We start from the raw sequence: 13,704 nt of genomic DNA on the forward strand, positions 1-13,704 counted from the left end.
CCCGGCTCCCCATGGCGTACCTGCTCCGGGTGCTGCTCCAGCGGCTGGCCGCGCACGTCCTGGATGGCCTCGTAGACGTTTTCGGAGTTGCTGCCCGCCAGAGGCCGCGGGCACAACCAAGAGCCCGCCACGCTGCAGGCCTTGAGGCTGCCCCCGCTCCCGAGGAGACCGGCAGGGGGCGCGGCGGTGCGGGCCAGGTCGTCCAAAGACTGCGCGGGCCGCACAGGTGCCATGGGCCTCGTGTACAGGCAGGCGGGCAGGCAGGGCGCCAGGCTTCGGCGCTGGCTTGCTGCGCCGCGCCGAGCTAGGCCGCACATGGAGCCCGCGCGGCCCCGGGGCTCGGCGGGCGCGCCGTCGGGACCGGCGGGCGCCGACGCTCTCACGAAGCGGTAGTCATAGGAGAGCGGTTCGGGGTCTGCGGGACCCGGAAGGCGCGCGGGCGGCTGCGGGGCGGGGGCAGGGTGGCCGAGGGCAGGCAGCTCGCGCACGTACTGCGCCGGCAGGTAGAAGGGGCGGCCGCCGGGCTCGCTGCGCACGTGCCACCAGTGCTCCGTGCTGCGGCGCAGCAGGCGGTAGCGCTCGTTGGGCTGGATGGCAACGCGGCGCCCGTCCTTGCCCGTGTACTCGAAGGGATGCTCCACCAGCACGTACACGTCCCCCTCGACGTCCGCCGCCATCGTGGCCGCGGCGTGTCCCTGTGGGCAACGAGGAGGAGGGGCGCGGAGGTCAGGGCCGCCGAGCCGGGAAGCGCACCGCACTAGGGAGACGGAAAACTTGGGTTCGAGTACCGAAGCTACAATCGTTTGTGTACGTTCAGGCCTCAGTTTTCCTATCTCTAAAACGGGGGACTTGGATAAAATAACCTCTAAGGTTCTCATTCTTACACTCAGTGATGGAATTAAGACAGCCCTTTCATTCTCTTGGTTGATAGTAAAATTCTATCCCTTGGTGGGGAGATTGTGAGTAATACTGGTTCAGCTTTACAGCCAGGGAAGCTTTGGCTCAAAGAGATGGAGGTGATTGCCCGCGATAAAGTCGACACCACGTTTGCCTAAAAGTTGACTAGGCCTCAGTTTCCGCGTCTGTGAAGTGGGAAGAATAGCTCATTCCATTACCCCCGTCCCACCCCTCCCCGACGCTTCTAGCCCTCAGGGAATCGCGTCCTTGGCACCCCACTCCCCAGGCGTGTGCGCCCAAGGCCCGCGGGAACAGGGTTGGGGCGCGGGCTCCAGGAGCGGCCCCCGCTTTGCTCTAGTCTGGGAGTGTCCCTGCCCCGCTTAGTCCAAGGGCCTTGGCGTAAGGGGCCGCAACTGCCAAGGCCGGGGGAACCGGTTCTCTCGGTTGCTCTTTCCTTCCCCGGCGGCTTTGCCGCAGACGTGAACCCGGAGTCCGGCCAGCCCAGACCGACCGGCACCGCCCCCTGCTCTCTGGCTCCCATCTCCACCTCCCGAGAGAGGCTCGGCCTTGCGGCCTGCCCCCCTGCCCTGTGATCTCTACTTTGCCCCATGAGAATGGCCCCTAGGGAATGCACTTTGGGACAGTGACTACCCGTGAGGTGTAACCAGGGACCTCCAAAGCTCTCCTGGAGTGATCACCACAACACGACCCCCTCCACGCCAGCTCAGTCTGGCCCTTGGTATGTTGGGGGAGGGAGTCAGAGCCCAGTTGTAAGCCTGCCTGTGTGGCTGGTCCCTCCAAGCCTTTACATCGACCACACCTACTGACCCACAAAGGTGACCTGGGACCAGCAGCTGGGAGCTCGGCCTCTTGCTGAGGCTGAGGGATCCAAGGCACAAGGTCTGGTCTGGTGTAGCGCTCCTTCTCCTTCTCAAGCTTTCCCCGATGGGGAAGGGGTGTAAACTGAGTCATTAAGCACACTGGGCCCTGGAGGCGGGGTCCTTGAGCTGACGGGAGCTAAGCCACCAAACCCTAGGGGGGGGACACCACTTCTCACCACCTTCCCCTGGACCCCCGCGCTCACTCACGTCGGCAGGGCTGACCTCAAGGAGCCCATGGGCTGGCTGGGCGGAGCCGGCGGATGCATGCAGGTTAGGCCCCTGCCATCTCCTTGGGCGGGGCTTCAAAGAGCTAGGCTGGAGAGACCTCGGGAAGGAGGAGCTGGCGAGGAGAGCAAAGAAGGAGAGGGCTGCCTTCAGTTCCCAAAGCGGCTGTGTCTGGGAGGGGCGAGGAGGAGCCTAAAGAAATCTGCCTGGGCCGGTGGGGACTTTGGGGGCGGGGCCCGGGGCAGGAGAAGGCCAGAGGGAGGGGCAGGGGCAGGGAGGGCTGCGACCGAAGGGGCGCTGGAGGGTCGCGAGCGGATCCAAGGGAGGGTAGGGTCCCGACCCTGCCCCGCTCCACCCCTACGCGCGACATTCGTTGTCCGCGAGCCTCTGCGTCCCGCGGGCGCGCTGCTTAGGGGCAGTTCGACCCGGGCTTGCAGTCTTGCCGGGGCGTTCCCAATCCGAGCAAGGCCATTTGCATCCTGAACTGTGCGGATTGCAGGCACTACCCGCTCCCGTCCCATCTACGTCCTCCCCAGGCTCTTTCCGAACGCAACTCGGCCGGGCCTGGCAAAACTTGGAGCGGGGTTCCCACCGCAGGGACGCTCCCCGGAACGCAGGGTCACTGGCTGGGTGGGGAGGGGACCCAACCCTCGGCTCCTTCCCCGACCCTGGGGGAGCTAAGAGAACGGAAGGGATGGGGGAGCTGGGAGGATCCCTGGAGCGCGAGGACGGACCCATCACCAGGAGGTGCACTGCGTCCACTGCCCGGGAGACAGACAAGAGCCACAGCGGCGCCAACGCCTGGGTCGAAGCTGGGGGCCTGGGCCTGCCCCGGGACGGAGGGCAGCCCTTCGCCTCCCACCTCCTCCCGGGGGAGGGGAAGATCCGTCCCGCGCGGCCCTCCTTCCGAGCCCGCGCAGCTCAGGCTCCAGCGCAGTGCGAAGGGGCTGGCTCGCGATGCTCCCGGGTGAGGACCCGCCACCTGCGGTCCCCTTCCCCGCCCCAGATCAGCACCCCCGCCCAGTCCGGCCCTACCCTGGCACCTCGGGGTGTCCGACCGCTGGCCTCGCCTCCACTTGTCCTGGCAGCCGCGCGGGGGCTCGGCGTCCGGCGCTCCCTCCTCCACCGCCCTGCTCCCACGCTGCCCTGTTTCCTGTTCAACAATATAGCGAGGGAGGCACCGGCGGAGAGCACCCGGCAGAACTTCCTCCCGGACTGGGGTTGCGGCTCCGAGAGACAATCCCCGGTGTCCTGGCTTCCTGTCCCCTCTGGGACGGGCCAGCGCCCGAGGAGCAGAGGCACCACCCCTTCCCCTGCACCTCCCGGGATCCTGGGCCACACCTGGCGGTCTCCCGGAGGTGGAGACAGCAGAACCAGGATGGTGGGATGAGAGGGGAGGAGGCCTTCTCACCAACTGCTGGCCAGATTTCCCTCCACTGCTCTACCCCACCCCGTTCCCCCACTGCCCTGCCTTGATCCTTGTGGGGGAGGAGGGCCTCCTCCAATCTGTCCGTAGGATAAGCTCAGAGCAGGCTCCTGGGGCTTGAACGCAAGATGCTCACCTTATCTCTGCATCTCAGTTTTCTTTCCTATAAACTGGGGATTATAACACCTACTTCATAGGATTGTTGTGAAGATTAAATGAGATGCACTAAGCAGATGTATTGTTATGATCACGTTCTAAGAACACACATTAGATTAGTTATTACCACTAATTTTATTATGAGGTGAGCTGTCCTCCTCTTTGGGGTTGAATTGAGGTCTCCAATCCCCACTCCCCCATCCTCCTTTAGGCAGGAGGGGGAAGGGAGACACAAGTGTTCTCAGAAACACCTTGCTAAGGACGGAGGATTGAGTCCAAAGGCAGCACACAGGTCATGTGCTCCTGGCCCTCCTCTGGGCCCGCCGCCTCTAGCCCGCGCACCAGGTCCCTCAGGTTTCCTCGGAGCCCACCACTGCCTGCCCTTGACGGAAGCTGGGGCTCGTGCAGTGGGCGGAGAGTGAGTGGTCCCTCGAAGGCCGAGAGGCATCTTCAAGGACAGGAAACTGCAGACCTGAATCTTTCAGTCCCATTTTCCTGCAACCTGATTTCCCTGGGAATTACTCTGTTTCCTTCTTCTGTCTTTACAGTGGGCAGTGGCGGGCTTCCCACTGCAGGCGCCCCCCACCCCCACCCCTGGGACTTCTTCTGGAACTTCAGAGGAAAGTTGGCAGCCAAGTAAAGGCCACATTGAGCCCTAAAACCATGAGCCCTGAATCGGGCCCTGCTCACAAACCTTTCCTTCCTGAGCCCCTTCTCTTGCCTTGGATAACCCTGTGGAAAATGGTTTCACATGTTCCAGCGTCAGGAGTCTGTGCTTTGACATTTAAGGAACAGGAAAGAAGTCATCACGGTGGGATTTCAGGCATCAGCTTCATTAGTTATAGGAGTGTATGTAAGTAAAGCTCCCCAAAGGCCCTGAAATCCTACCCCACGGTGGGGGAGGGGGGCTGACTCCGGGGAGAGGCAAGGGTCGGGGGTAGACTGAAGAATTACTTCCCCTCTTCTCCATGCCCACTCCTGGCACACAAGCCCCCTGCTTGCAAATGTTTACCAATAACCACCCTCCTCCTGCCCTCCGTTGCCTACGGTTTGACTGACAAGAGAGCAGAGGCGGCTATCAGATGGTAACTGAGGGCCTGTGGTCTCCCCCAGTCAGTGGCAGCATTAAGATTCAGAAACCAGGGACTTCCCTGGCGGTCCAGTGGTTGATACTCTGCGCTTCCACTGCAGGGGACCTGGGTTCGATCCCTGGTCTGGGGAACTAAGATCCTGCATGCCAGGTGGCACGGCCTAAATAAACAAACAAATAAATAAAATAACCGAATTACATATTAAAAAAAAAGATTCAGAAACCAGACCACAGGTTAGAAAGATCAGGTCTTTACTGCAAAATCATTCAAAAATCACACGCAGCAGTTCCTTCGGTACATTGCAAAGCACTTCTCACGGCCAGGGCCCCTCACTAGAAACAGTTTATTGCATAAAATGAAATTTTAAAAATAGTGTGGGCACGACCGAGGTTCACATCAGCTTCCCATTGGAGGTGAGGGTGTTAAAAGTCAACTCATCTGAAAGCATCAGCAGCTTTTTGGTATGGGGGAGGGTCAGCTCTAATGCTACTGATCTCGGGGAGGGCGGGGAGCGGGGCGTGCCAGGCCCCGCCAGACCAAAGTGAGCGCCTCCAGGGCCTCCTGCTGCCTCCTAGGGACCTTCTGGAATACAGGATATACTCACAGGCCCGAGGAAACAGGGCTGGGCTCAGGCGGCGCTGCCCACCCCAGGCCCACTCAGCGATCTGGACCAATTACGGCTCTGATCAGGCTGTGTCTGTGGTGGAGCATTAATGCTGGCTATGGGGGGTGGGGATGGGGGTAAGGATCCACCTTCTTTGGTGCGCTGGGCACAGGTGTGCACCATCTTCCGTGATGGGGACAGAGCAGCTGTGTGACACCCCCTTCCCCATCCGCCTGCCACCTCCTCGATTCTATTGCACAATTTATCCAGCTCCACAGGGCCGGGCAGGTGACTCAGCAGTCAGATCAGCCCAAGGGAGAGGTGGGAGTAGGTTCGTATCTTGACAGTGAAGGCGGATCTCCACCTGAGGCCCCCAATCCAAGCTGAGTGCAGATAGGATGGCCAGAAGACCCCAGGGCTGAGGATCCAGGAGAGGTGGGGGGAGGCAACAGAGAAATCATGCCCAGATTTCACCCCCCAACCCCAAGGGTCTAAATATCACTTTGAAAACAATTCCAGGCTCCACCCCAAGACCCCTTCAAAAGGCAGTCGTGCTCCAGCGAAATTTTCCAGTCTCTCGGCAGCGCCCCTCCTGGGCCAGTCCAGCAAAGCTCTGTGAACTCTCATGGCTTTGTAAACTGAGGCTGAGCATCCTTCCACGGGGGTGGCTTCTCCTGCGTGTCCCTACGCATCTCAGCAGCAGGGCTGACACTCTTCGTGGAAGGACGAGGGTTCTGAGGGTTCCACAGTGGGGACCCAGCCTACCTCTGTCCTGGTGGGAGTCAGTCAGGCGGGGATGCATTCCTGCGTCTGCAGCAGTCCCCCGCCCGTCTGGCTGCTTGTCCGTGGTAGGAGTGAGGAGGGTAGGGGGCTGAGGGATGGGCTAGATGACGACCCTTCCCTGGACCAAGGAAGGCTCAAAGTGCTGACAGTGCTGGTTCCGAGTCATTCCCCTCCTCCTGCGGGACCAAGATCCCAGGCTATTGGAGAGCCAGGGGCTCCGACACGGAGGAAGTGAAGGGCTTTTCAGGTGAGGAGGGGGCGGGGAGCAGAGAGGAAACACATGGTCCTCAGGACTGAGCCTGCCTGGCCCCCCGGGGGTTTGGCACGTTGTACAGGAGCTGTCGGCAGCGAGCGCTCGGTAAGGGGGAAGGAAAGGCGCCCGCCAGCTGGCAGGCTCTGTCCTAGGGGGCCTGTCCACCCAGCCGCCACCCGCCTACAGGCCTGGCCTGAGCGGTTCCTGCACATTTGCTCAGGGTGAGAGTGGCTGGATTTCTTGGGTGACTTGTGGAGGGTCAAGAATAAAAAAATATTTTCTGTTGAAATATGAAGGGAAAAAACCCACCTTAAAAAAACTAGGCCTTTTAATCAGGAATGTGGAATTGAAAATGCTTCCCAAGTCTTATTTCCACAGTGTGTGAACAGCCCTAATGGAGACGGTGCGTCAGTGAGGCGATCCAGGCCAATTAGTGCAAAGCCCCCTCTCCTCCCGCATCCTCGGACAGGGGCATTTGCTGGTGTCCTGGCCTCCAGACGGGTGGGGGGCAGGAGGTGTCATCAAGAGCTCCCAAGGCTCCCTCTCATAGGCTCATGCTCTGGTCACATCTGAGAGTCTTCCTGACAAGGGAGACATCTGTGACACCTTGAAAGTGTGACCCAGGCTGATGGCCAACCCAGCTGGGATGGCTGAGCCCTGGGTCCCGGGTGGGGACAGGAAATGGGGTTAGGCGAGAGTGCTCTGTTGCTGGTACTTGAGCCGGCGGGCACAGCGGGGGCAGCCCTTCTTCATCACGGCCTGACAGCTCTGGTGGAAGACGGTCTTGCATTCGCCACACCTGGGAGAGAGCAGCAAGCACTGCTGGGACCGACGGGCCTCCCGGGGCTCGAGGCTGGTCAGTGTTCCTGACGGGGGCCTGCCACCCACGGCACACGGCGCTGCCCCTCCGCTCCGGGACAAAAGGTTCTTGCCACAGTGCTTACTAAGCCCCGCAATGCACACTGATACTCTCTATTCTATTTCCCTTTTATAAATACTGCTGAGACTCACAAAACGATTTCTTGCCTATGTTTCAAACACTCTGCAGTTTAAAAAACTCAGCCCCAGGTCTGTTCAGAGGTCAAATGCGGGTCCGGGGACACCTACTGAAAATGAATGAATGCTCCCACCAGTTCCGTTTTCCACTCCCACATGGACTGGAATGGAGGTTTGGTGGATGAATTTTTCCATTTAGAGGCTTCTGATAATGAGCAATAACTGGGGACAAGAACAATTGTTACGGGGGCAGAGGCGGTGGCAGGTACCACCCACCAGGTGCCCGCTTTATGCCCGGCCTGTGCCAACACTCCAGGCCAGAAACTCATCCAGTTCCTCCTCCACCTGCTCATAGAGGACGAAACTGAGGTCCTCCCACCGCAACTCAAAGAGGCAGCAGCCACCTCTTCTCCAGAAACATGGATGGCTCGGTGGAGGCAGGGAGTCCTGTGAGGGCTTGTCTTGTCCCCCTCCCTGGGTACCGGGCCTGCCGCCCGGGGACGCCGTGGGGCCGGGTGGGAATGGGGGTGGGGCGGGGTGGCTGGCTGAGGGTCCGCATACCTGACTGTGGTGTCAAACTCAAAGGGGAAGATGATGTCATGGTGGTGGCAGATCTGGCAGATGAAGCCGCGCTGGGTGCACAGGTCGCAGTGGTAGACGTGCTGGGAGGCAAACTCGATCAGGGACTTGAGGAATCCTTCATACAGCCCGTCCGCGATCTGTGGAGGGCAAGCGTGGGCCACCAGGCCTTTTAAGCAGCTGTGCTGAGCCTGAGGCTGCCTGCAAGACGTGGTCTGCTGCTGCTCCTGCACCCTGCCTGAAGAACTCCTACCCCAAGAGGAGTTTCCTTCCACTTGGGCAAGAAAACCTCCCGGAATCAGGCCGAGCACGTGCAGCCCTTGTGCACGGAGGAATCCACTGTACCCTCCCTTGAGGAAAGGAACGTCCCAAACCCTCACCCCTCCCCCTGCCCTCCCTGCCGGGGAGGAGTCCAGACGCAGGGAAGGGGCTGAGCCCTGTGAGCCTGGGCTTTGCTGCAGTGCCTGCTGGTCCCAGGGGCGCTGGGGGCTCAGCCACTGCCCAGGAAGCGTGGATGGCGGGACGCCCGTTCCGAGCTACCAAAGAGCTGAAGACGGCTGTCTTGCCTCAGTAAACTGCAGGCACTCTCCCCGCACCCCATCATCTCCCTTTCTGATTTCTCCAGGAATAAGGTCCCTCTAGAGAGGTCTGGGGGGTGGCATTCTCACCTGCTGGAGGTCCGCGACACTGTACTTGTGAGGAGACTCCAAGAGATAATTCCTGTGGTTGAGTCTTCAAAGAAAACACAAGAGATTCCTTAGAAGGAACCCGGGCCAACCTGGGTTTGGTTTCATTCCCTCAGCGCTGCTGACCAGGCATAAACAGCTCCCGCCTGGGCGGAGCAGTCAGCCGCCTGGGCTTGGGACCTGGGCTTCCAGGTGAAAAGCTGTTGGGACCTTGGGTAAGTTACTTAACCTCTCTGAACCTTAGGTTTCCTCACCTGAGAAAGAGCGCTGTTCTGAGGATGAAATAATTTATTTAAAGCATCCGGTACAGTGCCTCGTACATAGTAAACAAGGAATAATTGTTAACCGCAGTTGATAACACTGCACTGCATAATTGAAATTTGCTAAGAGTAGAACTCAAATGTTCTCTGTCTCTGTCTCTCTCTCTCAGACACACACACACACACACACACACACACACACAAACACCATGTATATATATATAAAAATATATAAAATATGTGAGGATGATGGATATGCTAATTGACCAGATGGGAGGAATCCTTTCACAATGTAATCATATGTCAAATCATCACAACATACACTTTAAATGTCTTACAATTTTGTCAAGTATACTCAATAAAGCTGCAAAAATTTTAATTTGAAGATATAAAAAAATAAACATCTATTTAAAAACTAATAATGATGAGGACGATGAGGAAAGCGAACGCTTGGTACCGGGAACGGGACTAAGCTTTATATATATTAACTCACTTAATCTTCACAAGACTCCTGTGAGGTTGACACTATTATAACCCCCATTTTGCAAGAGGAAATGGAGGCCCAGAGAGGTTAAATAACTTGCCTGTGGTCACACAGCTAGTAAGTGGCGGAGCTGGAGTCTGAACAAACGCAGGAGTCTGGCTCCAGAACCTGCATCCTTTCCACCCAGTGAATGCCTGTAGGTGTTAACTGTTGTCATTATTGCCACTATTACACACCAGGGACAGGGCTGGGGACAGAAATGCACAGGACGTGGCCTCTGCCTTCCTGTAGTCCCTGGTCTAGTGGAGGGACAGACATTTAAGCATCTGGTTTCAGTGCTATGGGAGAGGAGCTGAGACACGTCCTGAGTGCAGCAGATCCCATTTCAGAGATGGGGGAGGGCGGGGGGTGGGGGAGGCAGAGGACGAGAGCTCAGCTGCCAACCCAGCTCTAGTTTCCACCTCACCAGTGGCACAGATCCCAAGGGTCACATCCTGAGAGATGGAGAGGAAACACCTGCAGAAATTCCCCTGGTACAAAAACTTGTCTAGCCTTGCTGTGTGTCTGTGTTGGTACTGGGGTTGGGGGGAGAATTCTCCCAGTCTGAGGAAGCGTGGGAACCTGCCCCAGGATGCTCTGGACACCTGGAGGCGGGAAGGTGCCAGGCCCTGCGGCATCTGGAGTGGGTGCTTGCCTTTGCCCACCCCGTGGCCTCAGCTGTGGTCCAGGGGGGACCCCACCCGGGGCCGAGATGGCAAGTTCCACCAGGCAGGCAGGCAGGCCAGGCTGTGCTGCGTGGGGTGAGGATGCGGCCACTCAGCTCAACGTGCTGGTCTCCCCAGTAAACTTCCAGCTTTCTGGGAACAGGACGCTGCCGTTTATCACCAGGAAAATGCAGGCGGTGCGGGGTGCACAGGCTGCTGCTGCGCCGGCAGGAAGGGTGGGGCTGATTTGGATGGAGAGTCCCCTGCCCACAGTCGTGGAAGCCCAGGGGGCCAGCCAGGCCCAGGGCCTTCCCTACGAGCCACCTATCCTGGGTCTGTCATACCCTCAAGTGAGGCCGTACAACTGTTGGGGGAGATGAGATCAGGGAGGAGACCCTTTGCCAGGGCAGCCCCCTGAGAGAAAGGGGATCCCACATCCAAAACCTGCCTGTTTCTCCTCAGCCCTTCCCGTCCTCTCACCCTTCACTCTGGCTGACTCAGTCCAGGCCTCCTCACCTCCTGGGCCAATTCCTACACCAGCACCCACGCTCCACTGCTGCTAAACTGGTCTTTCCTAAACTCCTGACTGAACGTGACCATCCCTTGCTCAAAACCCCTCAACAGCTCCCCAAGGCCAGCAGCATAAAATCCAGATGCCTTTGCTGTGGCACAGGGGACCTTCGAGGTCTGGCCCCTGACCCACCACCTGGCTGCCCTGAGTCCCCCGAAGGCCCTGGCGAGCCGTGCTCCTGTCCCGCCTCCATGCCGTGGGTTCCCTTAGCCAGGAAAGCGGGCCCTCCCTTCTGCTTTCTTCTCTGCTTCTTTTGCTGAACCCCAGTTCACTACACACGTGATGCCGTTTGTGTGGTGGCAACTCTGTTCTCCTGTGTGAGGACCAAGAGGGGTCTGGAGCATCTAACAGAACTGATGGTGGCCAGACTAGAGAAGGGGGATCCCAACTTTCTGCTTGACTCTCTTTCATACTATTTGAATACTATCTTTGTAAAGAAGAAAAAGAAAAGCACTTTTTCTTTTTAAAAGAACAAAAGAAATGAACTTCACAAACCCTCAACTGATGCCACCTCCTCCGGGAGCTCCCCTGGCCCTTCCTTCCTTCTTCATGGCACACGCCGCCCTGACCCAGGGCCATTTGTCCACCTGTCCCTGTCCCACCCCAGACACTGATCCCCTCATGTGGCCCTCACCACAACTCTGGGAAGCCACGTCAACACAGGGATCACTGGCCCATTTTACAGACAAGAAAGCTGGAGCTCAGAGAAGTGAAGCAACTTCCCTGAGTCACACAGTGGATCTGGGGCCAGGCGGAGGCTGCGCCTGGACTCTTTCCCCCGCCCCACGCTGCTTCTGAAATGGGACTTCCACAGGCCTGGCCCTGGGCACCGTGTGCAGCGCTGCCGCCCAAGGATGGGAACAGCAGGGCCACAGAGAAAGAGGCAGGACTGTCCCCAGTGCCCAGGCAGGGCAGCCCGGACAGGCCAGTAAGGCTGCTGACCAAACAATCTCAGCACGGCAGGGATGGGTGAATGAGGCCGGCACCCAGGACCCACCCTACGGGCACCTGGTCTTCTCAGTCTGCAGAGAACCCTGGACCGGGGAGGGTGACAGGGTCCCACTTGACCTGGACAGAGGGGCAGGAGGGCAGACTCTGGAGCCCTGGGTCCTGGAATCTCAGGAAGGATGGGAGTGAGTAGGGACCCAGGCACTCAGCTGATTATGGAGACAGAAAGAGCCTTCCCAGAAGCAGCCTTTCAGGTCCCTCACGGTGGCCCCCAAAGGGCTTTCTGTCCTTCTGGGCCCTGTGGAGGAGACCAGGGCTCAGCCGGCTGCTCTGGGAGCCTGGGAGGGGCCAGCCTCTGCTCTCTGCCTAGGAGAGGGGCTCCCCGCAGCAGTCTCTCCCTGCGCTGCCCCGACGGGCACCAGGACTGAGCAGGGAGCCCGTCAGACAGGCGGTCTCTGGGCCAGCGCTGTCGGGAGGGGTGGCTGCAGGGGGAAAGTGGAGGGACTTGTGAGCCGCTCCAAGACCTCAGAAACCCAGCGGCGAAGCCCAACTGGGCAGCCGGCAGCAGCTCATCGCCTGAGCTCTGCCCTCCTAGGGCCCCACAGAAGGTGTCACCCCTCAGCCCCGACTGAGCACTGAATGTCCCCTTCAGGCCCTGGGTACCAAGAAGCTTCTTGAAGGGCATCTTAAGGGTCCCACACAACCCTGTCCTCTTGCGAGGATTTGGGGACGGATGCTGCCACAGCAGCAAAGCCAAGCCGCATGGGGTGAACGGCTGGCGGCAACCAGAGGAGCCAGGGCGACACAGCCCTTCTCACCTCTCCAGCCTCCTCTCACCACATCCCTACTTCCCTCCTCACCCCCCGAAAGTTCTGCCTTCCACGCATGGGGCCTTCATTCACAGCCTGAGCACACCACTCCTTCTATCTGGAACAGTCTTTCCTGCGTCTCCTCGCTTTCCCACTCGTTGGGCAGGTCTCACCTTGGATGTCGGTTCCTCCAGGGAGCCTTCCCCACTCCGCCCTCCTCCAGTCTGGGTTAGATCCCCCGCCCCTCCAGTAGGACTTCCAGGGCGTCCGACTCCCTCCTCCAGCCCTCACTCAGCAGTAAGGTGCTGCCTTACTCACCTGCCATGCAGGACCCAGGTCCACCTTGCTCAGCACCGGGGCCCACGCCCCAAGCCCAGTGATGGACCCTGAGCACGTTCTCAGTAAATATTTGTCAAACGAATGAATGAACAAATACAAAAAGCACAAATAAAAGCCACTCCTAAATGCAAAGGGAAGGCGTTCTCCACCCAGCCCCGGCATTTCTTCCGAGAAGCTGCTTTTGCACTGACCCCGTGTGTATGTGTATTTGTGTGTGTGTGTGTGTGCGTGCGTGCGTGTGTATTTGTGTGTGTGTGTGCGTGCGTGTGTATGTGCATTTGTGTGTGTGCATGTGTGCGTGCGTGCGTGTGTGCGTATTTGTGTGCGTGTGTGTGCATTTGTGTGTGTGCATGTGTGTGCGCGCATATTTGTGTGTGTGCGCGTGTGTGTGCGTGCGTGTGCGCGTCCATGCACGCCCAGGGTGCTCACCTCTTGCTCAACTCCTTCAGGGCTCCGCTTCGGCACAGGCCCAGGTAATCCCCCAGGAGCTTCAGCTGCTCCCGGCTCCTACCGATGAGGTGCATCCGCTCCACATGCTCGTACAGAGACGCGTTCACCAGCTGCAGGTTGATGAGGGGCTGGGCCCGGATCCGCGTCAGGAACTTCAGGGCCTGCCTGCAGACCTGGGGACACCACCAGGCAGCGAGGGTGAGATAGGAGGGCCATCTGGTGAGCACCTGAGGGCCAGGCACTGTGTTACCTACTCACTCGCTCACGCCTCCCACCACCTGCCGAGGGAAGTGGTACCATCTTCATTTTACGGATGAGGAAACTGAGGTTCAGAGAGAGGAAGTGACTTGGCCAAGGTCCACAGCTCGCACAAGTCATGATGTGAACCCAGTTTATCTGACTTCCAAACCCACTCTTCCCCCTTGACACCAGCTGCTGCCCCTCCTGACGGTGCTGGGACGGAGGAGGGGCTGCTCCGGTCAACACGCCTCTCCTCCTGGGCCTCACAGATCCTTCCCACTATTTCCTGTCGTCCCTGCCCCCACCTTCCTGCCGAAAGGAA

General features: G+C 59.0%; 2 protein-coding genes across 4 annotated transcripts in view; both read right to left on the reverse strand.

Annotated features, from left to right (window-relative positions):
* The window catches only part of ARHGAP27 (Rho GTPase activating protein 27), a 30,127-nt gene extending 28,051 nt beyond the window's left edge, over window positions 1–2,076 (reverse strand). Inside the window, exons 1-2 of the mRNA XM_079905110.1 lie at window positions 1,986–2,076; window positions 21–695 (exon numbers count right to left, since the gene is read on the reverse strand). Of these exons, the coding sequence (XP_079761236.1) occupies window positions 21–677 (657 nt within the window). The 5' untranslated portion in view covers window positions 678–695; window positions 1,986–2,076. The remainder of the gene's footprint in view (window positions 1–20; window positions 696–1,985) is intronic.
* A 2,765-nt stretch (window positions 2,077–4,841) lies between these two features.
* Window positions 4,842–13,704, reverse strand: part of PLEKHM1 (pleckstrin homology and RUN domain containing M1) — a 48,263-nt gene continuing 39,400 nt past the window's right edge. For all 3 annotated transcript variants that reach the window (XM_079905954.1, XM_079905953.1, XM_079905952.1), the window contains 4 exons: window positions 13,122–13,315; window positions 8,560–8,623; window positions 7,874–8,031; window positions 4,842–7,115 (listed from right to left, as the gene is read on the reverse strand). In XM_079905954.1, the coding sequence (XP_079762080.1) occupies window positions 7,004–7,115; window positions 7,874–8,031; window positions 8,560–8,623; window positions 13,122–13,315 (528 nt within the window). In that variant the 3' untranslated portion in view covers window positions 4,842–7,003. The remainder of the gene's footprint in view (window positions 7,116–7,873; window positions 8,032–8,559; window positions 8,624–13,121; window positions 13,316–13,704) is intronic.

This window comes from Stenella coeruleoalba (genome assembly GCF_951394435.1).
Source record: "Stenella coeruleoalba genome assembly, chromosome: 19".
NCBI lineage: Eukaryota > Metazoa > Chordata > Mammalia > Artiodactyla > Delphinidae > Stenella > Stenella coeruleoalba.